This window comes from Sus scrofa, chromosome 8, assembly GCF_054392235.1.
Source record: "Sus scrofa isolate SSC_HxYL_T2T_F1_AM1 chromosome 8, Sscrofa_HxYL_maternal_Yorkshire_Landrace_v2.0, whole genome shotgun sequence".
NCBI classification, from domain to species: domain Eukaryota; kingdom Metazoa; phylum Chordata; class Mammalia; order Artiodactyla; family Suidae; genus Sus; species Sus scrofa.
Window position 1 is genome coordinate 78190666 of NC_139390.1, and position 20097 is coordinate 78210762.

General features: G+C 39.8%; 1 protein-coding gene across 4 annotated transcripts in view; it reads left to right on the plus strand.

Annotated features, from left to right (window-relative positions):
- The window catches only part of ART3 (ADP-ribosyltransferase 3 (inactive)), a 121315-nt gene that overhangs the window by 96145 nt on the left and 5073 nt on the right, over positions 1-20097 (plus strand). For all 4 annotated transcript variants that reach the window (NM_001244205.1, XM_021100394.2, XM_021100395.2 and 1 more), the window contains 6 exons: positions 14258-14290; positions 15455-15487; positions 16444-16473; positions 17970-18002; positions 18611-18643; positions 19786-19818. In NM_001244205.1, the coding sequence (NP_001231134.1) occupies positions 14258-14290; positions 15455-15487; positions 16444-16473; positions 17970-18002; positions 18611-18643; positions 19786-19818 (195 nt within the window). The remainder of the gene's footprint in view (positions 1-14257; positions 14291-15454; positions 15488-16443; positions 16474-17969; positions 18003-18610; positions 18644-19785; positions 19819-20097) is intronic.

Below are 20097 nucleotides of genomic sequence, written 5' to 3' on the forward strand. Positions count from 1 at the left end.
AAGTATCATATGGTTTATTGTCAGAAAACTTATAAGCAGAGAAATAGTGGAGCGTACATCATCCCCTGAACTCTCATTACTTTACTGAAAAGGCAGGTCATACTAGATGAACTGGCATTTTGGACAGTGTTTCTAAAGAGAGGGACCAGACACACTCTCTTCTTTCTGTCTCTCTCTTTGTATATATGTGTGTGTGTGTGTGCCCGTGTGTGTGTGTGTATATATATATATATACACACATATATATACACACACATGCACACACACATAAACATACTTTGCATATTAATAGAGTCATGGGAGCAGGGAGTATCAACATTTCTTGGCTGGAAATAACTTTTAGAAAGGAAGAGCCTCTGGACTCCAGTGGCTGGAATTAAGCTGTTTTGTTGAGCTTACTCAGACCTATGGAGCCAACTCTCTGCTAAGCCATCAAAAGGGGGAAAGATGATGAACCTACAGGGCTATCCAGATTCATATTTTATAAATCCACCCTTAGCACTTGTGGGCTCTTTAAATATAAGTACCTTCATTGGTTCTGATAGACACTCTTTTTTAGCCTTCCCTAGGTAGCAGTGTCTGTGCTGTTATCTGGAGTTATGGAGTCAATAAGATTCCGTATAGATAGACCAGATGGAAAGTGACAGACTCATTACCTTGAGAAATTCACATTGAGTCAGTGCCTAGAACATTATGGAAGGCTGTTCAGACTTTATTTCCTGTTTTTAGGAAAAGGGAAATTTTTTTTATTACCAACCTTCTCCAGACTTTCCCCACCAGATTTGTTCATACTGATTTTATCACAGTTCAACCAGAGAAATCAGTTGCAAGGAATTGGCCTTGGCAATTATAGGCGCTGACAAGACAAGTCCATAGGTCAGGCTGTCAGGAAGGACAGGCTGGAACTCTTGGGTATAAGTTAAAGTTGCTGTCCACAGGCAGAATTTCTTCTTTTGAGAAGTCTAAACTCTTAAGGTCTTTCAAATGATTGAATCAGGTCCATCAGATTATCTAAAATAATCTCCCTGACATAAAGTTAACTGATTATAGATTTTACTCCCATAGGCAACAACTAGATTGTTTGAATAACTGGGGACGATATCCTAAACAAGTTGACACATAAAACTGACCCTCACCCCTATATTAGTTATCCATCACTGCATAACAAATTACTCGAAGATTGAGTGGCTAAAAACAACATTTATTTTCTCATAGTTGGCGTAGATTCGGGAGTCTGGGTGCAATGTAGCTGGATCCTTTGACTCTGGGTCTCCTACAAGGCCGCATTCATCATAAGACTTGACAGGGGAAGATCTACCCACCTCACTCACATGGATTCAGTTCCTTGTGGGCTGTTGACTAAGACCTTAATTCCTCATGAGCTGTTGGCTAGAGGCCTCCCTTGTTCCTAACTACGTAATTCTCTCCAGGGACTATTTTAAGGCATGGCACCTTTCTTCATCAGAGTGAGCAAGGGAGAGAGCCAGCAAGTCAGTCTCTTGTAGCTTAGTTATGGAACTGACCTGCATCACTTTTCCTCTGTTTGCTAGAAGCAGATTACTAGGTTCATTCCACACATGAGAGGATTAAGTAAGGGTGTGAATACTAGGGGCCAGAGTTATTGGGAGTTATGTCAGAAGCTGCCTATGGAGGTCCCGAGTTCCCACTGTGGTTAAGGACCTGGCATTGTGTCTGTATGCAGCGGGCATGGTTTTGATGCCTGACTCAGCACAGTGGGTTAAAAACCCGGCATTGATGAAGCCGTGATGTAGCTGCAAAGCTGTGATGTAGCTGCGATGTAGGTGAAAGTTGCAGCTCAGATCCAATCCCTGGCCTGGAAATTTCCATATGACAAAAGTGTGGCAAAAAAAAAAAAAAAGCTGCCTACCATAATCTCAACCCGTTATACTCTGTCACCTCCTCTTGTGGATGCCCCAAATTGGCTTTTCTTTTTCCATACTAATGAATTCTGTGGTAACCTCTTCAGGCAGAGGAGAGTAGCTGTAGAATTACTGGAAGCAAAATCAGCATCCAGTTTCATATACTTATATTTTTTATTTGATTAATATAATCTGTCTTTTAACTGAGGTTATATGAAATACATGTTCATTTATCTAAGTAAAGCAGATATTATATGATTGTTTATCCATCCCCTGAGTCAGAACAAGTAGACCTGTGCAGGCTCTTATATTTGGGGCCTGGGAATTCAGCCCAAGCAGAGGTTAACATGGTTGTGTGCAGCTCATAAAAAGCCAAAGACACCAGACCGGTCAGCCCTGTACAGATCTTCACTGGGGAGGCTGTTAGAATTTTTAATTTGAAGTTCTCATCCTTTATAGGTGATTTCCTTACTGTCGTAGATTTACATGTAGAGCCAGAAACTGTACTAGAGACAGTGGCCACGCATGCTTGATTTGCTCTGTCAGTTTCCAGAGACTTTTCTTTAGATGCAGTCAGTTAACATGAGCATGTATGTGGTTAACATAAAAATTGAGTTCATGAGTTGTATTTGCTGCATTTGTTTCCATAGATAGGTACTGCGTATAATTTTCTCTTTCTTTAGTAATCCAATGCTAGGGACCTTGACAACCTGGTCATACAGCTAGGGCATTAGAATTGGCAAATGAGTGTATACAAAGGTAGATTTCAGTCAGTTCCCAAATGGGGGTGCTCACTAACAGGATCACCATTTGAAGTTCAGCTCCTCACACAGCATCTAAGGCAATGAATGAGTTATCACTGCAGTGAATGGATGCAACATTGCATTGGATTTGCTTACCTTAAGGGTAGGCTCTTTTCTTAGAGAACTGTGCTGTCTTTTCAGATGTGAAGTCTTGTAGGTATGACCCCCCCCACCCCATTGAGCTAATAGTTTGGATAAAGTAGTAGGTAAGGCTTTGTACTGTCTAATGCCAAGGCTCACTCACTTTCTCAGTTCATGATCTCCTTGATGTTGTCATAATTTTTTTTTCACAGTATTCCTATGCTAAAATAACTACCTAAAAGTTCCATTTATTAAGTAAAATCAAACAACTCGGTATGTATTTATGTCCTCATGTCTTCATAGCTGTTTTAAGAAGAAACATATATAAAAATTTTAAGTACTGTTACTTCATTCTTAGACAAAATAACTTGTTAATGGGATAAATGTGCCAATTAGACACTGCACAGTTTCTCAAATCTTGGATTCAGATTAACCACACCTTATTTCTTGATCCACATTGATTTTTCACATATATTTGCTTTTTATCACAACAATTGCTGAAAACCCAGCTTCATAACATATATAGGATGGAACAGAATGTAACATAACTTTGAAATTGTCTTCTACCTAAAGCTAGTAGTTCATGTGTGTGTCTGAAAAATAACAAGTATGGTTGTGTTTTTCTTGAAATTCTAAGATATCCCTCGGTACCTCTATGAATTTGCTGGCATTCAGGGACACCTCCATCACTATTGGAAAATTTCAGGTCTGACAGATGGGCAGCCATTAATTTGTGAATGTGGCTAAGGCTTTACCTAGGAGCCAAATTTGGCCCTTAAATTAAAGGTAAAATTTCCATGTGAAAACAGAACTTTTGGGAATTTGTCCTACTTCATGGAAATTTAGAAATTTCCTTCAAAATGAACCTGTTGCACAATAAAATAGTGGGTCAGAGTCATGACTTTTCTTTCAGTGGGACAGTCTGTTTCAGGCCCTACCGCTACTAGTGGGAGGAAGTCATGGTGTCAAAAGCCTGGTGGCCAACGCATATTGCCAGAAATTCCAGTCAGCCAAGAAATTGTAATTTTTTGAGATCCAAAGGAGATAGGGACCCCTGGAAAGGCTTTATTTACTGTTGTCTGGCTGCTATGCTAAGGCTTCTTACTGTAGAGTTCCCTGCTTAATGATGACTTTTTAGCTTTTCCAGTGTGGCTGGCAGGAATACCCACTGTTCTTCATCCTCTGGGTTTTTTCCCTGGCCTTGGGTAGTTGCCTCACACAAGTTAAACTGATTAGTACTTGCCGAATTCTCAAGGAAAACACTTTGAAGATATTTGGGGTTCTCTGTGTAGCTCCTTTCTCTTCAGTAGTCTGTAAAAACAAAACTATCCTGTATTTTTCTTTGTGGAAAAAATTTAAACTGCTAAATCATTATAAGACTATTTGAGTTTTTAAATTTGAGTTACTTTTGATAAGTTATGTATTTCTAGGAATTTGTCCATTTGTCTTACATTTCAAATTTATTGGCATTGGAGTTCCTGCTGTGGTGCGTTAGATTAAGACTCTAACTGCAACAACTCAGGTCACTGTGAAGATGTGGGTTCAATCCTCAGCCCTGCACAGTAGGTTAAAGGATCCAGCATTGCTGCAGCTAAGTCATAGGTTAGCTGCAGCTCGCATTTGATCCCTGGCCTAGGAACGTCTGTCTACTGCAGGTGCGGCCATAATCCCATGTTTTTTCACACCTGCTGAACCTGTGATTATGTTCCCTTTCCCAATCCCAGTATATTTGTGCCTTCTGCTATTTGTTTCTGATCAATCTCTTACCCATGTTTAATCCTGCTACTTTTTTTTTTTTTTTTTGCTAAGGTATAGTTAATTCACAGTTGCATTAATTTTAGGTGTACAGCAAAGTGATTCAGCTATATATATTTTTTTCAGATTATTTTCCATTGTAGGTAATACACAATATTGAATATAGTTCCCTGTGTTACATAGAAAATCCTTATTGCTTATCTATTTTACATATAGTAGTTTATATTTGTTAATCCCATAGTCCTAATTTAACTCTCCCCATTCCACCCTTTTCTCTTTGGTAACACTAAGTTTGTCTTCTGTGTTTGTGAGTCTACTTTGTATGAAGATTCATTTGTATTATTTTTTAGATTCTGTGTATGAGTGATATATAATATTTGTCTTTGGCTTATTGCTTCTCTAGGTCCATCCATGTTGCTGCAAATGGCGATATTTCATTTTTTATGACTAATATATATATGTGTGTGTGTACATATACACACACACACCATATCTTCTTAAACCAGTCATCACTTAATGGGAACTTACTTAGTTTCCATGTCTTAGCTCTTCTAAATAGTGCTGCTGTGAACATTGACATGCATGTTTCCTTTTGAATTTTCATCTTTTCCAGATATATGCCGAGGAATGGGATTGCTGGATTACATGGTAACTCTATTTTTAGTTTCTTAAGAAACCTCCATACTCTTTTCCATACTGGCTACACAAATTTACATTCCCATCAACTGTGTAGGCAGGTTCTCTTCATACCCTCTCCAGCATTTATCATTTGCAGACTTTCTGATGATAGCCATTCCAGTAGGTGTGAGATATCTCATTGTGATTTTGATTTGCCTTTCTCTAACAATTAGTGTGAGCATCTTTTCAAGTGCCTGTTGGCCATCTGTATGTCTTCTTTGGAAAAATATTCAAATTGTCTTCCCTTTTTTGTTTGGATTTTTTTATATTGAATTGTATGAGCTATTTATGTATTTCGAATTTTAACCCCTTGTCAGTCCTGTCATTTGCAAATATTTTCTCCCATCCTGTAGCTTGTCCTTTTGTTCTGTTGATGGTGTCCTTTACTCTTCAAAAGCTTTTAAGTTTGATTAGATCCCATTTGTTTGTTTTTTTTATTTATTTCTTTTATTCTGGGAGACTAATCTAAGAAAATAAAGCTACAGTTATGTCAGAGAATGTTTTTGTCTCTGTTCTCTTCTAGGAGTTTTAATGTGTCTTATCTTTCTTTTTTCTTTTTTTTTCTTCCGTTTTTGGTCGCCCTGCAGCATATGGAACTCCTAGGCCAGGGATCACATCTGAGCCGCAGCCTCAAACTAAGCTGAAGCTGCGGCAACAGCAGATCTGTAACCTGCTGTGCCAGGCAGGGATCAAACCCGCATTCCGGCACTCCCAAGACACTGCCAGTCCTGTTGTGCTACAGCAGAAGCTCCAGTGGTGTCTTGTCTTATATTTAAGACTTAAAGCCATCTTGAGCTTATTTTTGTATATGGTAGGAGGCTAAGTTCTAACTTCATTGATTTACATGCAGCTGTCCAACTTTTCCCAACACCACTTGCTAAATAGACTGTCTCTTCACAGTTGTATATTCTTGCCTCTTTTGTTGAAGATTAATTGTCCATAGTGGGTTTATTTTTGGGCTCTCTAATCTCTTTCACTGATCCCTATGTCTGTTTTTGTGCCAATTCTATGCTGTTGTTTTGATTACTGTAGCTTTGCAGTATTGTTTGACGCCTAGGAGAGTTATGCCTCCAGCTTTGTTCTTTTTCCTCAGGATGTTTCTGGGTCTTTTGTCATTCCATATAAATTTCCGGATTATTTGTTATAGTTCTGTGAAAAATGGAATGGGCATTTTGATAGGGATAGCATTAAAACTTTAGATTTCTTTGAGTAGTATGGCCATTTTAATGGTATTAATCCTTCCTGTCTAAGAACATGGAATATTGTTCCATTTCTTTGAATCATATTCAGTTTGCTTTTCCAGTGTTTTATAGTTTTCAGTGTGCAGAGTCTTTGACTTCCTTGGTTAAGTTTATTCCTTGGTATTTTATTTCTTTTGATGTTACTTTGAACAGGATTATTATTTTAACTTTCTCTTTCTGGTATTTCATTGTTAGTTTAAAGAAATGCAACAGATTTCTGTACATCAATTTTTTATCCTGCTTCCTTGCTGAATTCACTTATTCTCATAGTTTCTGTGTGGAGTCTTTAGGGTTCTCTATATAGAACATCATGTCATCTGCAAATAGTGACAACTTTACCTCTTCCCTTCAAATTTTATTTTTTGTCTGATTGCTGTAGCTATGACTTCTGATACTGTGTTGAATAGAAATTGTGAGAATGAACATCCTTGTATTGTTCCTGAATTTAGCAGGAAGACCTTCAGCTTTTCACCACTGAATATGATGTTGGCTGTGGGATTGTTGTAAATGCCTTTTATTATGTTGAGCTATTCTGTACCCACTTTGGTAAGAATTTTTTTCATGAATGGATGCTGAATTTTATCACATACTTTTTGTATACCTATCAAAATGATCATGTGGTTTTTGTCTTTTATTGATGTGGTATATCACATTGATTTACTTATGTTGAACCATCTTTGTGACCTTGGAATGAATCCAACTTGATCATGGTGCATAACCCTCTTTATATATTGTTGGATTTGGTTTGCTAATATTTTTTTGAGGTTTTGAATCCATATTCATCGAAGCTATTGGCCTGTAATTTTCATTTTTTTGTAGTGTCTTTGGTTTTGATATCAGCGTGATGATGCCTTCACATGGAATGATTTTAAGAGCTTTCCCTCCTTTTCAGTCTTTTGGAATAGTTTGAGAAGGAGAGAAGGATAGTTATAAATTCTTTATGTGTTTGGTAGAATTCCCCAGTGAAACTATCTGTTCTTGGACTTTTGTTTGCAGGGAGTTTTTAAATTATGGATTTTATTTCACTTCTAATGATCAGTCTGTTCAGATTATCTGTTTCTTCTTGACTCAGTTTTGGCAAGCTGTATGTTTCTGGAAACTGGTCCATCTCTTCTAGGTTTTCCAGTTTGTTGGCATATAATTGCTCATAGTATTCTTTTATAATTCTTTGTATTTCTGCAGTACTGGTTGTTATATCTCATCTTTTCATTTCTTATTTTATTTGGGTCCTCTGTCTTTTCTTCTTGGTGAGTCTGGCTAGAGGTTTGTCAATTTTGTTCATCCTTTCAAAAACTAGCCATTAGTTTTATTGATCTTTTCTATTGTTTTTTGATCTTTATTTTAATTTATTTTTTTCTCTGATCTTTATTATTTTGTTCCTGCTGCCGAGTTTTGGTTTGGTTTATTCTTTTTCTAGCTCTTTTAGGTGATAAGTTAGGTTGTTTATTTGAAACTTTTCTTGTTTCTTAATTCCTGTATTGCTATGACCTTCTCTCTTAAAACTACTTTTGCTGCATCTCATAGATTTGTAAGGTTGTGTTTTCATTGTCATTTGCCTTGAAGTATTTTCTGATTTCCTCATTGACCCATTAGTTTTTTAGTTACATATTGTTTGGACTTCATCTGATCTTTTTTCTCCCCATTTTTATTTCCAGGGTTGATTTCTAGTTTCAATCTATTGTCAGAAAAGATGCTTGAAATAATTTTGATCCTCTTAAATTTGTTGAGACTTGTTTTTGTGTCCTAGTTTGTGGTCTAACCTAGAGAGTGTTCCAGGAGCACTTGAAAGAATATGTATTCTGGGGTTTGGGGATGTAGTGTCCTATAGATGTCAGTTACGTCCAAATGGCCTATTGTGTGTCATGTAGAATCTCTGTTGCTTTACTGATTTTGTCTGGAATATCTGTCCGTTGATGTCAGTGGAGTATTAAAGTCTCCTACTATTGTATTCCTGTCACTTTCTCTCTTTATTATGTCCGTTAATGTTTGTTTTATATATCTAGGTGCTCCTATATTGGATGCATATATGTTGAAAAATGTAAAATCCTCTTCTTGTATTGATCTCTTTATCATTAAATAGTGTCTTTCTTTATGGACTTTGTTTTAAAGTCTGTTTTGTCCAATATGAGTATTGCTACCCCTGCTTTCTTGTTTTCATTTGCATGAAATATATTTTTCCATTTCCTTACTTTAAATCTGTGTATGTCTTTTGCCCTAGAATGAGTTTCTCTTGTAGGCAGCATATTATAGACTTTTTTTTTTCAATCTGCCACTGTTTCTTTCAATCAGAATATTTAGTCCATTGACATTTAAAGTAATTATTGACAAGTATGTATATATTGCCATTTTAAACATTTTCCAGGTGATTTTGTAGTTCTTCCTTACTCATTTTTTTCTTTGTGTGGTTAATGGTTTTCTTTTGAATTATGCTTTGAATTCCTTTTTTTGTGACTCTATTATATGGTTTTTTTGTGGGTACTCTGGTTTTCAAGTATGTTAACCCATAACTATATCTACTTGCTTTAGACTGATTATCATGTTAGTTCAAACACATTTTTATTTTATTTTTTTGTCTTTTGTCTTTTTGAGGGCCACATCCACGGCATACGGAGGTTCTCAGGCTAGGGGTCCAATTGGAGCTGCAGCTGTCAGCCTACACCACAGCCACAGCAACGCCAGATCCTAGCCGCATCTGTGACCTGCATCACAGCTTGTGGCAATGCCAGATCCTTAACCCATTGAGCAAAGCTGGGGATCGAACCTGCAACCTCATAGTTCCTAGTTGGATTAATTTCCACTGAGCCATGATGGGAACTCCAGTTCAAGCACATTTTAAAAGATCTACATTTGTTTACCTCCCTCTCCCTATTTTGTTATTTTGATGTCGTATTTTACATCTTCATGTTTATCCTTTTTTTGGGGGGTGGGGGAGTGCTGTGTGCTCATGGCATGTGGAAGTTCCTGGGCCAGGGATCATGTTTCCTTTTGCTGTTAATTGTAGTTACAATCACTTTTACAAAACTTTTTGATTGTTTTTTAATTTCAATATGGCTTATTTAAGTGATCTTCAGTCCTTTTATATATTTGCCTTTCCTATTGTGACTTTTCCTATAGATTGCTGCTTCTTTTCTGTTTGGAGAGGATGTTTCAATATTTCTTTTAGGTTAGGTTTAATATTGCTGTAGTCTTTTAGTTTTTTCTTGTCTGAAAAAGTCTTTCTCCTTCCATTCTAAAGGATAATCTTGCTGAGTAGATTATCCTAGGTTGCAGGCTTTTTACTTTCAAGACTTTATTTATTTATTTTTGTCTTTTTTTTTAGGGCTGCACCTGCAGCATATGGAGGTTCCCAGGCTAGGGGCCTAATCGGAGCTATAGCTGCTGGCCTATGTCATAGCCACAGCAATGTCAGATCCGAGCCACATCTGCAACCTACACCATAGCTCACGGCAGCGCTGGATCCTTAACCCACTGAGTGAGGCCAGGGATCGAACTCACAACCTCATGGTTCCTAGTCGGTTTCATTTCTGCTGAACCACAATGGGAACTCCTCCAAGGCTTTAAAAATATGATGCCACTCCCTTCTGGCCTGCAAAGTTTCTGCAGATAAATTTGCAAATAGCCATACGGGAATTCTTTTGTAACTGACTGTTTTTCTCTTGCTGCCATTAGATTCTTCTTTATCTTTAACTTTCTCCATTTTAATTATGATGTCTTGGTGTTGATCTCTTTGGGTTCATCTTGTTTGGGGTGCTCTATGCTCCCTGTACCTAGCTACCTGTTTGCTTTTTTTAGGTTTGGAAAGTTTTCAGCTATAATTCCTTCAAACACATTCTCACTAGTTGTCTCTTCTCCCTCTGAAATTTCTATTATGCATAGGTTGGTGCATTTTATATTATCCCATAGATCCCATATGTTACTTGTTTTTTTTTTTTCATTTCTCTTTCTGTCTGCTCTTCTCATGGGCAATTTCCATTTTCTGTCTTCCAGATCACTTATTTCTTCTGCATTATTTAGTCTGCTATTCATTGCTTCTAGATTGATTTTTTTTTTCTTTTTAGGGTCACACCTGTGGCATATGAAAGTTCCCAGGCTATGGGTCACATCAGATAAGTGTGGAATCAGAGCTGCAGCTGCTGGCATCTGCCACAGCCGTGCCAGATCCAAGCCACATCTGCAACCTGCACTGCATCTTGCAGAAGTACTGGATTCTTAATCCATGTGAGGACAGGAATTGGAACCTGCATCCTCATGGATACTAGTTGAATTCTTACTCCACTGAGCCACAGTGGGAACTCCTAGATTGAAATTTTTTTTTTTTTTTTTTTTTTTTGCTCACAACTCCTAGAGTGATTTTTTTTTTCTTGGCAATTGAGTTAATTTTGTGTTCTCCTCTTTATGGTTTCTAATGCTTTTTACAGTGATCTGTATGTGTATCAATAATCTTTCTGAATTACTTTAGCATTTCCATTGCCTCCTTTTTGAACTCAGGGTCTGGTAGGCTGGAGAAGTCTATTTCATTGTGCTTTCAGGGGATTCCCCTTGTTCCTTTCATTGGGAGTAGTTCCTTTGCTTTTTCAATTTCCTTAAATTTATCCGTCTATATGAATTTAGGAGAAACTGTTATCTACTGTGGTCTTGAAGGACTGTTCTTTTATGTGGGAGTGTCCCTGAGTAGACTTTATGAGTCCAATATTTTGGGTGTGAGGGCTGCTTTTAGTGTGGATGCCAGACACATCTTCCCTCAGGATGTGCTGACCATTAACCCCTTGATGGGAGTTGTGATTGGTGTTGTGGTGACCAGAACCTATACTTGACATCGGGCAGGGTCTTGTCTTTGCTACCTGGCTGTCACAGCCCTGTCAGAGGATGGGATCTGCACCCTAGTTGTTGGAGTAGAATCTCTGAGGGTTGATTTGATAAAGATCCATTGCCCTTAAGCATGTGCTCTGTCCTCACGTAGGTGAGCACTGAATTAAGTGTGGCCCATGTGGTCACAGTGAACCTGTGCACTAACCCATGCAGGCTGCTGTGGTTTTTCCTAGAGATAGTCCAAAGTCCCATCCCTTTCTTGCCTAGCTAGTCTGGTACTGAGGGCCAGGGTGTTGTGGCTGTAAGAATTAAAGTGATTACGTTGCCACCTGGGACCTGAGCCATCTCTGTGATAGTGTTCTCCCAGGACCTGTCTACCCTAGTCTGGCTCCAAGCTGTGGTGTGAGCTGGGCAGAGGTTGGCACTCCTACCAAGAAAGGAACATCTGCGTATGTCTTCTCCAGAAGCTGTGATTCTGTGATGCTGCCTGCCACCTGGTATGCACACCAGCAAAATCCACTGGTGGAGCCAAAGTCTGTTATGTGTGCAAACAATGGGCTCTGATGGCAGACCCAAGCTTTGCCCTGCATGTGCTGACAATGGGCTCTGGTTTGGCCTAGACCATGCCCTAGGCTCTCAAGGATGTTTCTGCCTAGAAGAGCAGTGTCCTCTCCCAGGGTCTGTTTCCCTGAGTTTCAGTGCCTAGCTGCTACACATATTAACAACCCACCCGTCATGTGTTTCAGGCTGGGATGTGTGGCAAGGTGGCAGCTGTTTCTCTCTACCCTGATTGCTAGTTAGCAAGCCAGCACATGTGCACTCCTCATGAGCAGAGTCCGGGCTCCTCTAGCTTCTCTGATGAGGGGGGTCTTTGCAGAGCAAGGGCCTGCCCATGAGAACCTTACCCCCTTTATAGATCCCTCTTGGGGCGCTGGTCCCACTCTGATGCCTTTTTTTTTGGTCCCATCTGGCATCTTTTTTGAAGCTTTGGTTGTATCAGAGATCTTCCAACAATTTCCAGTTGGTTTTCTGTGAGAATTGTTCCACACGTAGGTATCTTTTTGATGTGTTTGTTGGGGTGAGGTGAGCTCCATATCCTCCTACACTCCACCATCTTGATCTCTCCCCAGCCCTACTACTTCCTTAGAAACCCCAAATAGTTTGATTGATTATTCCCTGTCGCTGAAAACCCTAATGGAAAATTAAATCCAGAGTCAAATAGGGAGGAGAAATGCAGTCTTTTTTAAGTGGCTCTGTGTTAAACATTGAGATACCCGTTTTCTACTACTGAGAAGGCTCTTGAAACTTTTGTGCATAAAAATCACTTGAAGTACTTAAAATGAAGATTACATAGGCATCAATCCCAGAAATTTTGTATCAGTAGTCTTATCTAGAGTCCTGGAATTTGCAGTTTTATTAAGCTCCCAGGTGATCCCGAAGTATGTGATTGGAAGATGACACTTGGAGAAACATGCTCTAACATGTGCCACAGACAAAAGATACAGGCTCTTAAAATCCCCCAGTGCCTTGTCCCCAGGCCTCTGTAATGTCTGTAGCTTTCTCATCCGCAACTCTCACCTTCACCTTCCTCTCAACTGAGGCTTGTAGGTGAGGTCTGCACCTATTCATCTCCTACTGAGACAACATTCTCTAGTGGTCTCTAGAACTGTGTTTTGAAATTCCTTGTATAGCCAAATATGTGAGGTTACGCTCAGGGTACCATCCAGATTCTTAGAGATTTGTACCATTTCCTAACCAATAGAAACTGGACTAAGTCCAGTTTAAACTCCACGAATGGAGCAGAATTTGAGAGCAGGTTCTAGAGGAATGCATCTCACAGTGAAGACAGACCTCTCAGAGACTCCCCCATCTTAGATCAAGAGGTTTGCCCTCAGGTAGCTGAACTTGCAGATGAGATCAGTGAGTTAGCAAGGCTTGGAGAAGAGAACACATAACATCTTCATGCGGCATTCTGGGAGGACCTCTATGGCTCATGCTGGCACCAAATCTAAATACCCTCTTGCTGAACTGCCTGTGTTTTTTTTTTTGTTTGTTTTTGTTTTTTGCCGTTTCTTGGGCCGCTCCTGTGGCATATGGAGGTTCCCAGGCTAGGGGTCTAATCAGAGCTGTAGCCACCGGCCCACGCCAGAGCCACAGCAACGCGGGATCCGAGCTGCATCTGCAACCTACACCACAGCTCACGGCAGCACCAGATCCTTAACCCACTGAGCAAGGCCAGGGACCAAACCCACAACCTCATGGTTCCTAGTTGGATTTGTTAACCACTATGCCACGATGGGAACTCCTGAACTGCCTGCTTTAACCATTGTTGGGCAGGCTAGCAGACTGCCCCTTATGTCACATCTCAGGAGAGTCACTGTGGCCCCGATGACTTTTTCTAGGGCATCACAAGCAAGAGGATCTAGGGCCTTATGTGTGTACTGTTAGATGCCATGTTCCATTCCCCCAAAATTGTGAATTTCCTTGCCTATAAATCAGGGTTCTGGGACAGACCAACTTTGTTTCTCTATATGAATGTAAGGGATATTTGTTTATATATTCAGAGACATCAAAGGTCTGATTGAGATTCTTTTTCTCCAGTGGATAGGAATTGTCATGGTAAAGGGATGGGTTAGCTGTCGAGGAGGACATTTAGTTATCTGAAGAGAGGATTAATTAAATAGCAAAATTTTCTCCTAACTTTTGCAGACTAGTCCTAGAATAGAATCAGAAAGTGTTAGCTTTGGATGAGACTTGAGAGGTCACTTGAAGCTGTCTTCCAATAGAAGATACAGATAAAGAAACTGAATTCCAGAAATGTTAGCTGTTGTATCTCAGTCTACTGCTTTAGTGACTTACTATGAATGCAAAGAGGTACTTTGCTTTGCACTAAATCATGCGTGTGATAGACTAGTAGCTGACAGATTACCAATAGCTACAGACCAATTTGAAATTTTTACTAGGTTAGATTTGTCTAACTAATAAATAAAGCTTTATCTTTATGTTTCAGGACTGAAAACTGCAGATTGTGTTGAGAACATGGGTAAGATATACTTTGAAATATTATCTTTGTGATAGGAATTTTTGTCAGTGTTATTTCTCACAGGTTTGAGTCAGAGCCACCCCCCATACTGTCCTACTGTCAGCCATTGTCTTCTCAAGGCCGAGTTGTGCTACTGCGACTGTCTCTGTGGGCAGATGTGCAGGAGGCCACCTCTCTCCCCACACCTTGTCTGTGGCTCGTCTCTCACACACTGCCTTTGCCTTGGGCATGCAGGGACTGTGCCACTCTGGCCCTAGCCTGTTATTATAGGAACTTAAGGACTCGTGAATTGCCCTACATGACTCCTTTGCACAGAGTTAGATTCATATTCCTATGTTTTGACATCTTAGGAAGTAATATTTGGAAGGCTGATGAAAAAATAGAGTTAATATAGCTCAAGGGGACAGGCCAGGGGGACAGAATAGTAGCATTGTCTGCTTCAGAGTTCTAAGAGTATTCAGGAACAACATTATCAAATTAGACCCAACCAACTTGAACCAGAGTTACCAGAAAATGCCTTGGGCCAGTTCATGCTTTGGGTGGATACTTTTAAAGATTTCCTTATTAAGAAATTTGAAAATGTATCCATTTCTAGCTATCTTCCTGGCTCATTTTTCTATGAATTCTTCTTCAGGTAACTTAAATGAATCTATATCCATTTGTTTTTGAAACTGAAATTTTATATTTCTCATATTGCCGTATTTTGCATTAAGTTTGAAAGTAAGCCAACTCAAATTTTATTATTTATAAGCATTTAAAAATACTCTAATTAAGAGTTCCCGTCCTGGCTTAGCGGTAATGAACCTGACTAGTACCCATGAGGATTTGGGTTCAATCCCTGGCCTTGCTCAGTGGGTTGAGGATCTGGCATTGCCACGAGCTGTGGTGTACGTTGAAGACATGGCTCAGATCTGGTGTTGGTGTTACTGTGGCTGTGGTGTAGGCCAGTGGCTACAGCTTGGATTCAACCCCTATCCTGGGAGCTTCCATATGCTGTGTGTGCAGCCCTTGAACAAAACAAACCAAACACAAAACACTGATTAGCACAGCATTGTAAATCAACTATACTTTAACAAAAAATATGTAAAAAAATAGCTGAACATCTGAGTATATCATTCACATGTGAGTGTAGTACTCTGTAATGAAAATGTGTTTGTGTTTCAGAATATTTTCAACCCATCTATGTCTACAACCCTGGTGAGTATGCTCTAGTTTGTAAAAATAACCCCTACATGGATATTTAATAGTTCTTTCCTGTTAAGCGGGTTCAGTTCTTGGCAGAAGAAAAAGAGTACTTTGCACATATGAAGGCAGATAGGAGTGGGGAGGGGGAAGGAATCTCGTCTGGGGAAATTCACCTCCCTGCAAATGAGAGAGTTGGCTCCCTGAAGATCTGAGTACTATAGAAGCAGTCTGGGGAATAAGGTTCATCAGCCTGAAGAGCTAGTCACTCTCCACAGGTCTGAGGCCTCTTCTGTGTAGCTCTGTGTTCAGTCATTGAGATTAGCATGTATGACACAAACATCCAGATCAAAGTAGAAAAATAAGTTGTTTGCCTCTCTTAAACAAGCTGATGTGTGGTGTCATTTGACTGAAACACCTGGGTAATTAGACAGTTTTTCCCCCAAGTATCAGCTTAGGGCGATATGGCCCAGATCACTTCTTTGCATCAGGTTCTCTGTTAGGTATCTGGCCCATGTAGCTACAGTGTTTTTCTTTGTTGGCAGTTAACCAAAAAAGTATGTTGTTTATCTAATGTTTAGAAGCTGTTTTCCTGTCCTTGTGTGGAACATTTCATGCCCCTGAGTAACACTTCTTATTGAACCAGTGCAGCCACAAGGTTTACCAGTCACTTCATAGGGACTTTGGCTAACTCTTCAGGACAGACTTTTTTGTAGCTTGTGGAGATTGCTAGGAGACTTGCTCTATGTGACAGTTTTTCTTAGTGGGAAAGGCCAGAGGAACGTTCCAGCCCAGTTAGCCAAGGTGCATTTAGAATGTGGCTGACGCTTAAATTTGGTGGCATTAGTTTACTGGATATATTAAATGGATCTTTACGCCATATTATCTGAAAATAGTTCTGCTCTGTCTTTGGTAACCCCCAATTACTTCGTTCTGTCAATAAAACTGGTGTGTTTCTTTTTGTAACTTAGGTGAGAAAAACCAGAAGCTTGAAGAACCTGGTAAGATATTTTCATAAACTCTGGAAGCTTGCATTTGCAAGACAGCAGCTGCCTTAGGAGAAGAGCAGGAGGCATGTGGCGTGGTACAGAAAGTGGAGCAGAGGCAGAGCCCCCCTGAGGGTACAAGTGGGCTACTGCAGACCCTCCCGAGTTCCAGACAACCTTCGCAAGGGTCACACAGCAGCTCTTTGTATCTCCTGTCTAATAGGCTGTGGTCATCCTAGCAGAGTGGGTAGAGAGACATGAGGAAGTAGTGCCAGAGACTCTTATTTTCAGCTTCCTGCCAGCATGGTTTTTGTCTTTTTAAAAAGTGATATTCTTCAAGAGTGCTAGGACAAAAGCACTCTCATAAGTTACTGATGACATTATATAAGTCAGACGATTTCAGTTAGTATGTATCACTAGCCTTGCAACCTATCCATACCCAGAAGTTGCCTTGTGGCGCTGGTCACAGCTGGGGCTCAGGTTCATTCCCTGGCCCCGGGAACTTCTACATGCCATGGTTGCAGTAAAAAAAAAAAAAAAAAAAAAAAAGTCCATACCTTTTAACCCAGCTATAACATTTTTAGATATTTGTCCTAAGGAACATAAAAATTTGTGTACAAAATATGTACAGAAATGTTTATTGCAGTGTTATGCAAGTGATGTTAAATTTTATACATATTATGAAACACTAATCAATTTAAAAATCTTGTTTTTGAAAAATATTTAAAGATATGAGAAAGTACTTATAATACAGTGATAATAAAAATAGGATATAAACCAGCATATGGAGTATGATAGCAACTTTATTTTAAAATGCAAAAAGATACAGACTTCCAGTTAAGAGAAAATAAGTACAGGAGATGTAATATATTACATGGCTATAGTTAATTGCTTTATGGTGTATTCGAAAGTGGTTAAGAGAATAGATCCTAAGAGTTCTCATTACAAAGGGAAAACATTTTTTTCTTTTTTTTATATCAATATACTGGGTGTTAACTAAACTTATTGTGGTAAGCATTTCACAGTATATGTAACTCAGGTCATTATGCTCTACTCCTTGAACTTATTGTGTAGTGTTGTATGTCAGTTATATCTCAATAAAACTGGGGAAAATGCTAAAGAAATGCAAAGAGACAGAAAGGAAAATATGCGGAAATTAAGAGTAACTCTGATATCTAGAATTATGAATAATTTTTAATAATTTCCTTTGTTTTTCTAAATTACCTGTAGTTAAAAAATAAATCATGGGAAATATAGGTCAGAGTCTTTGGACTAAATCTAAAAAAAAGGCAACAGGAGCTGTTTGCTTAATCTAGAAGTGATCCTGGGTCACTAGCCGTAGTTCTCGCAGTACCTTAGGCACCAGTGGATTAAATCTTCTCTTTTACCTATTCACTGCCATCTCTCAAAGCTTTTTAGAGTTTTCCACTGTAAAACAGCCATATAAATATAAGGTTAAAATTTCAAGCTGATTGCATTTAGCACTAAATAGTTCCTATTTTCATCTTTAGGAATGAAAAGCCAGGATTCCACTGTCTCGCCTGGTAAGTGACCTTTTACTCCTGAGACTAGCTGCCGGGGTTCAAGGAGACATGAGGATTCTCAGAACTAACATTACTGGACACGGAGTTTGAGGAATGAGTTAAGCCCAAACAGAGGGACTCTAGTTATTGAAGGCTTATTACATTCTGAGCAATAATGTACTAGGTAGGCACTTTTATAATGCATTACCTTTAATCATCACCTACTACAAACCTACATGGTATTTCTTTTGCATAAATATGGAAATGAAGGTCAGAGGGATTAAGCCTGCCCGGTCATAGAACTGTAACTATAATGACAGTAGAACTAAACCAAGCAGAATCCTACACCCAATCCAGTTTCATTTAAAAACCAATGTACTAGGACTGCTTTATGAAGATAAGGTTTGCCAAATCATGAAGTTTTCTTGAAGTCCAGCATATGGCGTTTGGGCTTTGTCCAGTCAGAGAATGAAGACCAAATTGAAACTGTTTTTGTTGCTCTTCCCTCCCTCCTTCATTCCTTCCTTCCCTCCCTCTTTCCTCCCTCCCAGAGGAGGTGTAGACAAAAGGGAGCATTAACAATGCAAGATAATTGATGAACACTAACCAATATTCATTTCTATCTTTAGGTGTGAAGAGCCAAGAAGCCACCCAAATACCTAGTAAGATAGCTTTATTTATTCTCTGGGCCCAAGTAGGAAATGTGAAGAAGAGAATTCCCGAGTATTAAAGACTATATTGGGGAGTTCCCGTCGTGGCGCAGTGGTTAACGAATCCGACTAGGAACCATGAGCTTGGGGGTTCAGTCCCTGGCCTTGCTCAGTGGGTTAACGATCCGGCGTTGCTGTGAGCTGTGGTGTAGGTTGCAGACACAGCTCGGATCCCGTGTCTGCAGGATCCGAGCCGCTGGTGGCTACAGTTGTGATTCGACCCCTAGCCTGGGAACCTCCATATGCCATGGCAGCGGCCCAAGAAATAACAAAAAAGAAAACATAAATAAATAAATAAATAAAATAAAACACAAAAGGAAAGTTTAAAAAAAAAAAAATATTGGAGTTCCCATCGTGTTGCTAGTGGAAACGAATCCGACTGGGAACCATGAGGTTGTGGGTTTGATCCCTGGCCTTGCTCAGTGGGTTAAGGATCTGGTGTTGCTGTGAGCTGGCATAGGCCAGCAGCTGTGGCTCTGATTTGACGCTTAGCCTGGGAACCTTCATGTGCTGCAGGTGCGGCCCTAAAAAGACAAAAGACAATAAATAAATAAATAAATACGATATTATCATGAGACTATTATTCATTAATATTTCCTAGTTATCCTACAAAGATTTAGCTGGGGAAGAGGGTAGAAAAAGTGGCTTTCCTTCCTAATGTTCATGTGTTCCCAGCAGCAAAGTTAGCTCTGTTGGGGGCATGGCTGAGGGCCAGGTTACTGGGCCCGGGATGCCTGCAATGCAGACCTTAGATTCTCCAGCTAAAGGCATGCAATAGAAACTTCAGCTTCTTGCGAAAGCTGTCAACTTTGACAAACATCTCAGCATCTAGATCTCCCGATAACTAAACCTGATGTTCTCCTGGCATAGCGGCCGACTCAGTGGGGCGCCATGGCAGAAGGCTCCTCTGAGCTTGGCATGTAGATCTGCACAGTGAGGGTTCATGTGGCCAGAACATCTATAAAAAGCCAGAAACCACAGTGCAGTGGGTTCTTTGCCACTTATATCACTTGAGCTCATCACACAAGAAAGAGTTTGCAAATTGTACCCACTGGAGCTAACTGCAAGTCACTGAAAATTTCTTTCTCATCTAGGAATGAAAATTCCAGAACCTTTCTCAGTACCTGGTAAGTGATACCAGGCCATGCCTGCAAGGAAGCTGCCAGTTTGGGGGGTATAGGTATATAATTGTCACCACTAGATATGCAGGGAGGCTGAGTATTCTGCACAAGATCGCAGAAGTGAGAGTGAAGGACTCAGGTCTCCTAACTTACGGCCAGATTTCCTTACAACTCGTGGTTCTTGGAGTTCCCATTGTAGCTCAGCAGTAATGAACCTGACTAGTATCCACAAGGACGCGGGTTTGATCCCTGGCCTCCCTCAGTGGGTTAAGGATCTGGCATTGC